At 36.5% G+C, this 12,253-nt stretch overlaps 1 protein-coding gene across 1 annotated transcript; it reads left to right on the forward strand.

Annotated features, from left to right (window-relative positions):
* Nucleotides 1–7,305: 7,305 nt before the first annotated feature.
* On the forward strand, nt 7,306–8,247 carry LOC125919160 (olfactory receptor 9K2-like). Its single transcript, XM_049625672.1, has one exon. It carries the CDS (start codon nt 7,306–7,308, stop codon nt 8,245–8,247), a length of 942 nt encoding a protein of 313 aa, XP_049481629.1.
* The last annotated feature ends 4,006 nt before the right edge of the window (nt 8,248–12,253 follow it).

Genomic DNA, 12,253 nt, shown 5'->3' on the forward strand with positions numbered 1-12,253 from the left:
GTAAGTAAAATAAGAGCGCACATGTTAGCTATTGGATTAATTGATACAGATATAGACAAATAATGTCATGATTTGTCTTGTCATAGCATTGGCTTCTGCAGGGTCCTAGTGCATTTTGAAAGAAATTTGGTAAATTCTCAGTCAAGTAATTTCATATTTTCAGCTAAAAGAAAATATTCACCCACTTCTTCATTTCCTTTTAGTAAAATTATATATATATATATATATATATATATATATATATATATACACCTCTGCCATTCCTTATAGTGGGCTGAACGAACAGACTTTCTCCTTGGCCATATAACTTGTCTGAAGAATGAGATGTTAGGGGCACCTGGGTGGCTCAGTTGGTTAAGCATCTGACTTTGGCTCAGGTCATGATCTCAGGGTTCTTGAGTTTGAGTCCCACATTGGGCTCTCGGCTCTCAGCAGTTCTCAGCACGGAGCTCACATCAGATCCTCTGTCTCCCTCTCTCTCTGCCCCTCCCCCCTCTCAAAAATAAATAAACATTAGAAAAAAACAATGTTAGCAGACATGTCATAAACATGAGGGTTGGGCATATTCTCTTGGCAATTGTGATTCTCTGAGAAGACTATATCCCAAGTAACTGCTACTCCTCCTTCAGCCCAGGCCCCAGAATGCAACATGGAATTCGCTTGAACCCAATCCCAGACAGGAGCTTCCACCTGAGAACATGGAGCCTAAATTAGAGATGTTCAGACAAGCCTATTTTAGATGAGACAATAGCAGTCAACCCGAGAACCTAAGCATGAGAACAAATACTTACTGTTTTAAACTACTGGATTTGGGGCTGAATTTCTGACTGAATTTATTATGTAGCATTACTATAGCAATAGCTGACTTATACAAGTAATGTTATTTTTCATTTATTTCTTTTATAGTGATAATTATAATAGGGGCGAGTAAAGACTCTTCTGCCAAGACCAAGTGTTCACTGAAGAAAATAGGAAATAATGAAGGACCAGGAAAGAGCCAACTGGAAGATTTCCATAGAGACAACCAGTAGACAATTCTAGGTCAAATGACTACTTCCCCAAAGACAAATAGGTCTGCCTATACTCCAATGACAGTGTATGATTTGAGTGGATCAAAACAATGGGACTCTTTATGTTTGTCTTTATTTATTATCTTTTGTATTTGATAATTAAACACTATAGAATATTTGCAAATAAGTGACACTAGGGTGTCCAATAGATATAAGGGGTTCCTAAAAAAAAAGTGTTTCAACACTCTCTAAAAAAAATCAAGCCCCCTTTGTCTGACGAATCAAGTCTCTTTTATTTGATGCTTCTCTGAAGAAAAAGCTCACTCCAATACAATTGTGCTATGTAGACAGTGTGTACATAATATGGTACTGACCTTTAATTATTGGCAAGTGAAAATGGGAAAACCATTTATTTTTAAAATTTTGATTATAGTGTAGTTAACATACAGTGTATATTAGTTTCAGCTGTATCATATAGTAATTCAACAATTCCGTATATTACTCAGTTCTCATCAAGATAACTGTACTCTTAATTCCAGCCACCTATTTCACCCATCCTTCCACCCACCACCCCTCTGGTAACCACCTGTTCTCTATAGTTAAGAGTCTGCTTTTTGGTTTGTCTTTTTTTCTCCTTTGCTCATTTGTTTTCTTTCTCAAATTTCACATATGAGTGAAGTTATATGGTATTTGTCTTTCTTTGACTTATTTCTCTTAGTATTATACTGTTTAGATCTGTCTGTGTTGTTGCAAGTGGCAAGATTTCATTATTTTTTATGGCTGAATAATATTCTCTTATATATAAATACCACTTCCTCCTTGTCCATTCATCTATCAATGGACATGGGCTGCTTCCATATCTTGACTATTGTAAATAATGGTGCTATAAACAAAGAGGTGCATTCCTTTGAACTCTTGTTCTTGTATTCTTTGGGTAAATAACCAGTAGTGCAATTACTGGATCATAGGGTAGTTGTATTTTTAATTTTTTGAGCAACCTTCATAGTGTCTTCCACAGGGGCTGCACCAGTTTGCATTCCCACCAACAGTACATGAGAATTAATTTTTCTCCACATCTTTGCCAGCACTTGTTAATTTTCGAATTTTTTATTTTAGCCATTGTGACAAGTGTAAGGTAATATCTTTTTTGTGGTTTTGATTTGCCTTTACCTGATGATGAATGATGTTGGGAATCTTTTTGTGTGTGTGTGTGTGTTGTTGAAACTTTGTATGTTTTCTTTGGAGAAATGTCTGTTCATGTCTTCTGTACATTTTTAAATTGAATGTGTGTGTGTGTGTGTGTGTGTGTGTGTGTGTGTTGAGTTTATATATTTTGGATACTAACCCTTTGTCTGATATGTCATCTGCAAATATCTTCTCCCATTCAGTGGATTATATATATTTTTAATATAAATTATTGTCAAATTGGTTAACATACAGTGCGTAAATTGTGCTCTTGGCTTTTGGAGTAGATTCCCATGGTTCCTCGCTTACATACAACATCAAGTGCTCATCCCAACAAGTGCCCTCCTCAATGTCCACCACCCATTTGCCCCTCTCCCCCACCCCCCCATCCACCCTCGGTTTGTTCTCTGTATTTAAGAGTCTCTTATGGTTTGCCTCGCTCCCTCCCTCTCTGTTTGTAACTATTTTTCTCCCCTTCCTTTCTCTCATGGTCTTCTGTTAAGTTTCTCAAGATCCATATACAAGTGAAAACATCCTTTAGTTTTGTTGGTTGCTTCCTTTGCTGTGCAGAAACTTTTCATTTTGATGTAGTCCCAATAGTTTACTTTTGTTTTTGTTTCCCTTACTTCAGGAAACATATCTAGAAGGGTGTTGCTATGGCTGATGTCAGGGAAATTAATACCTGTGATCTCTTCTAGGATTTTATGGTTTCAAGTGTCATATTTAAGTTATTAATCCAGAAAATGGGAAATGTTTAAAAGGTAAAGATGTGAAAAAGTTTTTAAAAATCAGCTAATTAATAATCTTAATTTCCTATACAAATTCCCTTTTTCTTTGTAACAATGGATATGGCACTAGAAAGCAAAGGTTATGGGGGCCAAAATGCTTACCATAGTCCAGTTCTCATACCAGAGAAGACATCATGTTTAACAGGTTTCCACCTGAACTTCTGGGAAGATGATGGTAGTTATTGGATCTTCTTAAATATCCACACAGAAACAGACAGAATATCTAGAAAACAAAACCAAACCTCATGGACAATTTTACACCAAATTTATATGACAACGCATGAGAGTGAATCTCTAAGTACAAGAAGGTGACAACAAACCACCAACAGTCTCAAGAAATGAATGTAATTGGCTGCTGTGTGGGACAAAGCAAATGAAGAATGGGATTTCTAATACACAAGAGCAGAGAAAAAAATCAAAATGGCCAGCAGATATTCACTGGAATGTGTGGCAGACCATTTAGAGAATATGAGCTGAAATTGGGAGAAGTTCTACCCATTAAAATGGGGTGTGTGTACCAGGGACCCGTGGTAAGGGCTTTCAAAAGGAACCAACTGGACTCCATTTCAGGACATAGCCCTACATTGAAATGATCCCAATTCTTGCCCCCTTCCTTTGCCCATGCTCCATGCTATACAATTGCGTGTTCTCCCACTTAGGTGAGGCTGCTCTGCCCCATGCCTTGATTCAGCCATATCGCTCACTCCTACCAATGAGATTATTACACTGAAAAGTGCTAGTACATTTATGCTTTCACTTTTCTCTCTCAACCATCATAAGACATGCCCAGGGTTGCCTGCTGGAGGGGAGGACACACATGGAGAAGAGACAAACTGCTTGAGTCATCCCAGCTAAGGCCCACCTCAACCAGCCAACAGTACAGACTGCATGGCCAGGTTCAACAGAGTTGCCTAGTTGATGACCTCAGTTGCAACCTGTGGTTATATGACACTAAAGTTTTATGGTTGCTCTCTATATGTTATTTTTGCAATGTGTATGCTAATAAAAAATTTATTTAAGCATTTTATCTTGTGTATTATATTCTGAAGTCTGTAATAACTGAAATTCAGTATAAGTTATACTAAGAATGACTACAGTTTCATGTGTTTATTTTCTTCAAGTTTATTGCTTCTTTCTTGTATGTCAGTAAAATAGACACATTCTGATATTGGGACCCTCAAACTGGAACCACAACTTTAGTCCACGGGAGATGACAAGGCCTTGAGATAGTAGTTGTAATTTATATTCAAATAGACTTATTTATTGATTCTTAATATTAATTATGAATACACTAGTAGCATTGTAATGTATTTTGTGGGATAATATGCAAAAAGAAATCATTTAGCAGAGGGTAAGATCCGATGGGAAAATAGGGACAATGAACCCAGACAATTCAAGACTATGAGCTGTCACATAAAAGCATCAGTAGATAAATTCAGTGAGACTGTAGAAAGCAGAAATTACACCGAGGGATGGAAGTCATGTAAAATATATATCTCAACCTTAAAACAAGTTTTTCTAACAAGAATATATGGAAAGAGACCAGAGTTAATTCAAGGTGAGTAATAAGAGTAAATATAACCCGTAATCCATTCTCTTTGTCTCTTCTTGTGTGGCCCTATGGGATGGATGTGGAGCCTGCCATTGTTATCGTCCTGTAATTGACTTATTCTTACTTCTTTCTGAGGGACTCTTTCCCAAGCAATGCATGCTGTAACTACCTGAAATGGTTGCAGTAGAGCTAACTAAGGGCACCAGGACTCTTCCTGGTGTGTTCCCCAGGCCATCAGGGACTGCACTATTCACTGGTGATTTTGCTTTGCCCTACTTAAATTCCCATTTGCTGTCATCGCCCTTGTTCTGAGGCCTGTGACATACCCCCTGTGCAGGAGAGGCATCTCATGCAGGGTGGCTCTAGAGACTCAAGGGTGGCTCTAGAGGCTCAGTTGCATTTTATTTTCGGTTTTGATAAAGAAACATTCACAGGGTTGGAAAAGTCTTCACTGGACCACCTCTTCCATCCTCTTGTCTCTACAAAGGTACAAAATTACAAAATCTTAATCGAAGAAAAGGATAATATTAACTTATGAGCAGAGCCTAAAACAGAATAAAACTATGTAATTATTTTATATCTTGTATGAAATGTTAACTCCAAAAAATGTTTTATTTTGTCATTGTCCTTAATTTCCTTTATATAGTTTTATACACTTTTTTGCATTTCTGGAATTAAACACAATAGCTTTTGTATTCTTGCATCTACCATTAGAGTATTGCTCAAGAGAAGTAAAGAAAGGAATATTCAGGTAGGAGATGAGATAAATTTATGTTTATTTCAGCCAAATAATTAGTCATTTATGGATATGTCTATGTGCCTTCATGTACAAAAATTATTTTATAACTGGTAAGATTTCTTTGTTACAAATTATAAAAAACGTTAGTATGCACCTCAAAAAACCATACCCTTTTTTCCTGAGGGGCAAATCACAACATACTTATTATTTCATAATAAAAAGGTAAGCAAAGAAAAAAATGCAATGCACTTGTACTCCGGGAAGAAACTCCTTTATGATACTTGTGTATTCCTGTACTTTGGCTGGCGTACCATAGGTGGCCCATAGTGTTCAGTGACTTAACGAACGACTGGATGAATACACATTACTCTTGAAAAATGAGAGCAATCTCAAAACAATGATTTCTTGTCACTGCATACTGCCTGATATAGTTTCAGGCATATATAACTTGGTTAATAACAATGAGAACTATAAATAAAACAAAGAAAATTTTCTGCTAATACTGCCAGATATCCAGTTGTATGATGTGAATTTGGTAGCTTTGACAAGGCCTTCTTACTTTCTCTAAAATCTCTAGTCTTTTTTCTGTTCCTTTACTTACTTAAATTTGATGTCTGATGCCTGAAATTCCACTGTTAAATGTTTATTCCTTTAAGCCTAGTGTTACAACAATACTTAATTGCAGATGTCCTTATACAAGTTAACATTGGCACTTAGTGCTTTGCTTAATTAAGATTATTTCAGTGGATTTTGGTTTGTCCTGGGAGTGCAGGGGTAAAGAAGAGGCTGAAGGATTTCATTATTGAGATGTTGCTAGTTTTTTCCTCATGTGCACTAAGTTACTAATATTTTGAGAAGGTTGGTATCTGGTCGAGAGAAGAAAGATGGGCTGAGAGCAGTAGGAGCTGAGGGACAAGGGCAGAGGATTGAAGACAGACAGTCACATGCTGATGGAGACTGAGAGCAGAGCATGGTGACTCTGCCCACACGTGCCAAGTTGAAAATGAATACTTTAGATCATTTGGCGCTTTTGATAAGCCACGTGAGCTGTCCCCTCTGTTGGGTGGTTTAAGTCACAATTGATTTTAAAATCTGAATAACAGAAATAGCTGCATCACTTTATTGGAGAAAACAGAGAGTTTCCAATGTTATAGGACAAAAAAAAAATCAGACTATTTCTAACTGTGTAACAGGTTTAAAATAATTGTTTTAAAAATTCTAATATATTTATGGATCTCACTCTAAATGGAGACATCATAAAATTACTTTTCCAAAATTTAATCAATACATTGTTTTGAAGTGCCCCCCTTTTTTTCTCATTTGCACAGATGTTTAAAATCAAATTGGCTTCTTGACAGATTTGTACACAGATATGTAGAATCTATGGATTTCTTCTCCTGGTAGTGTGTCTGAGCTTTGTCCACTTCAAGAAGGTGATGATGCATTCTGTTTTATAAGATTTTTATTTTGGATACTGACTAAATCTCTAGGTGACCTAAACTCTCACAAACTACTTAAATAGTAACCTCTATTTAGATCTAATGTTTATTCATGAAATTTTAAATCACTTTGAAATTAGATTTTTCTATTGTATATTGGAAGCATTACAAGGATAAAATGAGTTTAAAATTACTAATTAAAGATGAGGACAAATACTTATGCAACTCTAAAACCTTCAGACATATTCAACTTACCATGACAATCAAGTGAAGAGTTAAACAGGTTTAAAGAAATAATGTTTTATGCATAAATGTCACATGTGCTATAATGGGAAGAACGCTGGATTTGGAGAGTCACATTAGAAAACTATGAGTTGGATAATTTACATGTTGTGTACTGAGGGACAGTCACAATTATACTTTAGATTCACCTTCTATCAAAAGGCACAGCAAATCATACCTACCACAGTTGGATGGCAAGAAGGATAACAAATTTCAATGTTGTCCACAGAAAGGGTGTTTTATGATACCAGGAAATAAATAGGAAGTTCAATGTTTAATCTTGTCTTGTACCTCTTATCAGGTTCTTGCCATGGGTGACAAGGGAGCAGGAAACCACTCAGATGTAACTGACTTCATTCTTGTAGGCTTCAGGGTTCATCCAGAGCTCCACATTCTCCTCTTCCTCCTATTCTTGCTGGTCTATGGCATGGTTCTTTTTGGGAACATTAGTATGATGACAATCATTGTGACTGACTCCCAGCTGAACACACCAATGTATTTCTTTCTAGGCAATCTCTCCTTCATTGACCTCTCCTACTCCACTGTTATTGCCCCGAAAGCCATGGTCAACTTCCTGTCTGAGAAAAAGACTGTCTCCTTTGTGGGGTGTGCTGCCCAGCTCTTCTTTTTTGCCTTCTTCATTGTAACAGAAGGGTTTGTTCTGGCAGCCATGGCTTATGACCGTTTCATCGCCATTTGCAACCCTCTTCTTTACAGTGTGCACATGTCAAGACGACTTTGCACTCAGCTAGTGGCTGGTTCCTATCTCTGTGGATGGCTCAGTTCCATCCTCCAAGTCAGCACAACATTCTCAGTGTCTTTCTGTGCTTCCCGAGTCATTGATCACTTCTACTGTGATTCTTACCAAATTGAGAAGATCTCCTGCTCCAATCTCTCTGTCAATAAGATGGTGTCTCTTAGTTTGGCTGCCTTCATTATTTTGCCTACCATAGTTGTTATTGTAGTATCTTACATGTACATTGGGACCACAGTCTTGAAAATCCCTTCCAGTGAAGGGAGAAGGAAAGCCTTCTCCACCTGCAGCTCCCATTTGGGAGTAGTAAGTTTGCTCTATGGGACTGTCTCATTTGTGTATCTCACACCTCCAAGCAATCCTGAACTGCGTAAAGTGGCTTCAGTATTTTATATATTGGTCACACCCATGTTAAACCCTCTGATCTATTCTCTAAGAAACAAGGATGTCAAACAAGTTTTGGGAAAAATCCTGTGGAAGAAAAAAGCTTTATACTAATTCACTTTTTTTGTGACTCATAATGGGTTCATTGATAGTTTTGTCCTGATTTGATTTTAACATGGGGTCAAGTATGAGTCACTTAAGGATCCTTTAAGTTGACCACCTACAGATGAATGAATAGTTTTCATTGAAGGAGTAGTAGCAACCTATCATTCACTCTTCCTTGAGAGCAGTGTTATATCTTCAGCATCAGTAGCATTTCCAGTCATATGATCAACATTATAGTCTCCAATCTTTGTAGGTATAACTTTATGATGGTGGAGATAGTAGGGAAAGGGGGATTTAATTTTGTTATTATTTTCCTTTGGAACTACTTAGATGATAGACAGAAAATTGGTTTGGTAGGATGTTAATCTTAGAATATATTATCTCTTATTTATGAGTAGAGGAAGTGTCAACTCAAAGCAGGATGATTTCTCGGTTGTAATATTTAATTTCTGTATGAATCTATTCATAGTGACTTAATTTTGGGCCCACCATTCTTGAGTAGAAATATGGTGTCATATTTTAAGATTTTTTTTGTGTGCCATTGTGAGTTTATCTCAATAAATCATGGGTGTTTATATCTTGTTATTTTTTTAAAAATATTGATTGTTATTGATTTATTATCATATAAAAGAGATGGAGAAAGTTATTTCATACCCAGTGTTTACAAAACTGGGCCCCCATATCTAGTCTTCAGTATCAGTGTTCTATCTTGAGGGGACAAAAATTGCATTGGATGTTCCAAATCACTTTTGCCAATTTGCACTGGATTATTTTTTTTCTTTGATAAATGCTATTTACCTGTACAAAATTTTTGTTTGCTTTGTATTTGGTATTTTAGTTGCATATGATCTTTTTGTTTTCCTAATATTTGTTGAATTGGTGTTGTAATTATAATGAAGTAATATACACTTGGAGAGTAATATCTTTGTTGTCATGTTGCTATAATTTTTAAATTCAGGTTGTGCTTTCCAATGCAAATTGTAGTTAATTCCAATATAAAAAAAGCAACAGAAAATATTGCTGGAAAAAATCAAGGGTTCACTCCTATTGTATATCTTTTATTTGTATATTATGAGATAAAATTGTAATGATGGGAAGATGCCCAAGGCAGAAGTGGAAGGATGTTGTAAAAGATGTACTGTTTAATGTGTTTGCCTGTTTCTACAATATCAGAATATATCAATACAGCCAGTAAATTCTGGGAAATCTGGGGAGTACACTACTTGTAAGGTTAGGAAAGGAGGTGGCGAAATAGGTGGCAGATGGGGAATGGTAAAGTACTCTGGTATGTAACCTACTACTAACAAAAATAAGCTTCTCTTTTAATTGTTACAAAACCAACTTAGAAAAATTCTTTTACCAAAGACTACTTCAATATTTTTGTTACAGGACAATGTTTTTTGTTTGTTTCTTTGTTTTTACCATTCTGAACGTGGTCTAGAATTTAAAAATAGATGTTCTTGGCTCCATACTAATGTTTCCAATAAAGGAATTATTATTTTACTATCTTTGACCTTTTTCATTTGTTTAACTGAGGGTACAGTAGTCCCCTCATTATTCATGGTTTTGCTTTCCATGATTTTCGGTACCTGAGGTCAGTCATAGTCCAGAAGCAGATGATTCTCCTTTGACACAACATCAGAAGATGAGTAGTAGCCTTGCACTACGTCACAATGCCTACATCATTCACCTCACTTCTCAGCACATAGGCACTTTATCCCCTCACATCATCCCAAGAAGAAGGGTGAGTACAGGACAGTAATATATTTTGAGAGAGAGAGCGAGAGAGCACATTTACATAACTTTTATTAAAGTATATTGCTATAATTGTTCTATTTCCTTATTAGTGTTTGGTTTTAATACTTTATTGTGCCTAATGTATAAATTAAGCTTTGTCATAAGCATATAGGTATAAGAGAAAAAACAGTATCTAGAGACTTTGGTACTATATGCTGTTTTTTGGCCTCCACTGGGAATCTTGACAGCGATCCCCTGTGGACAAAGGGAGACCAGTATATATATATGTTAGGTTTATTTGTTCATAAAACATTAAAAGTTACTTTGGCTAATGTAAGCAAGGGAAATTTATTAGAAGGCTCTGTAGAACACATGAATGGATAGAAAAACTAGGGAACCACCCTTATAATTGAGTAGAAACCAAGGAATCCCAAGACATGAAGAGATAAGAACTGTAGAAGAGTCTGCTAGCAGAATTCAGTCTCACTGAAGCCTATATCTGGAGCACGTGAGCTCCAAGCATTTTCAAACCTTTTCCCCCTTTCCAATAATTTAAATTCTGATTTAGTGTTCCATAGAGGCTGAATTTTGAGTCCATGTGTGGCCCTTTACTAGGGGATGGCTAGCCACTTGCTTATAAATTTATTTAATTAGAAAAAAAAAGAATCTTCAAAATAAAATGGCACACCTATAAAATGGCTTAAGTCCAAAAACCTGACAATACTAAATATTGGTGAAGTGGTGGAGTGATAGAAACTCTCGTGTATTGCTGATGAGGAATAGCAGAAAGTATAGCAGATAGTTAGCAGATGCTTATTTATTAAACATAGACAAATTCTGCAAACAAGCCTTTGTGGTCCCACATATTTACCTAGCTGATTTGAAAACTTATGCTCACATGAAAATCCAAGGGCTATTCAGTGGTGGAGTTAATCTTAATAGTACTTCTGTGGCCGATACTTGGCACCATGCATTTGTCAAAGCCCACAGGCTTTCGTGACACAAATGATGAATAATCACATATACACATTTAAAAAATTTAGGAGGTTACGGATCCATGGATGAAATGTAGACAGTAATAAAAGAACCACACTGTTACAAATATATGACATAATTGTAATGAAGAGAATCAAGGGAAATATAAGACAAAGTATAAAAGGAACAGTGCATACACATTGCACTCTGGTTGATAATGTTCTTTCTCACAGAGAGACAGGTTACAACTGTGAAACTTGGCTGCATGTATAGTGGGATGGAACAAATTAAAGTAAATGCATGGCAAATGGTGGAGACCATCACATTTCTCACTTCTGAAATGGGAGGTTACAGATCAGCAAAACAGAAGACTAGTGTAAGTCACATGGCATGGGATTAGAGTTGGGGACTTTAGTATGAACTCGTTTTTAGATTACTGTAGATGCCGATTAGCGTAGTGTAATCTGCAGATGCAGCCTAGGGTAGATGCAGAAACGATTATAGATTTGTATGTAAACCTACACACGTGTGTGTGTGTGTGTGTGTGTGTGTATCTTGACACAAGGAGGCAATGACACCTCAATAACGATAAGCATACCTAGGAACCCAATTCTGGTTTCTAATTACATTCTCTAGCAAAAGGAACCAAGAATCAATGTACAAATTGTTGATTCTAGGTTTGGGCAAGGGACATCCAAGGTGAGTATGAAGAATCTTATAGTGCTAGAAAGTAAGAGAGTCCATAAAACATAAAAGCATGGACATTTTATTTTATATTTTATTTATTTTTTTGAGTGAGGTCAGGGGCAGAGGGAGAGAAGGAGAGGAAGAGAGAATCTTAAGCAAGCTCCATTCCCAGTGCAGAACCTGACACAGAGCTCGATCTCACAACCTGACATTATGACCTTAGCTGAAATCAAGAGTCAGACACTTAACTAGCCTAGCCACCTAGTTTGTTTGTTTGTTTGTTTGTTTATTACATCCAAGTTAGTTAGCATATAGTGCAATAATGATTTCAGGAGTAGACTCCAGTGATTCCTCTCCTACATATAATATCCAGTGCTCATCCCAACAAGTGTTCTTCTTAATGCCCTAAGCCTGTTTAGTCCATGCCCCCACCCACAGCCTCGCCAGCAATCCTCAGTGTGTTCTCTGTACTTAACAGTCTCTTATGTTCATCTGTTTTGTATCTTAAATTTCACATACGAGTGATCAAATGGCAATATTTCATTCTTTTTGATTGCCGAGTAATACTCCATTATATATGTATACCACTTCTTTATCCATTCATCCATCGATGGAC

Source organism: Panthera uncia, chromosome B4 (assembly GCF_023721935.1).
Source record: "Panthera uncia isolate 11264 chromosome B4, Puncia_PCG_1.0, whole genome shotgun sequence".
Classification (NCBI taxonomy): Eukaryota; Metazoa; Chordata; class Mammalia; order Carnivora; family Felidae; genus Panthera; species Panthera uncia.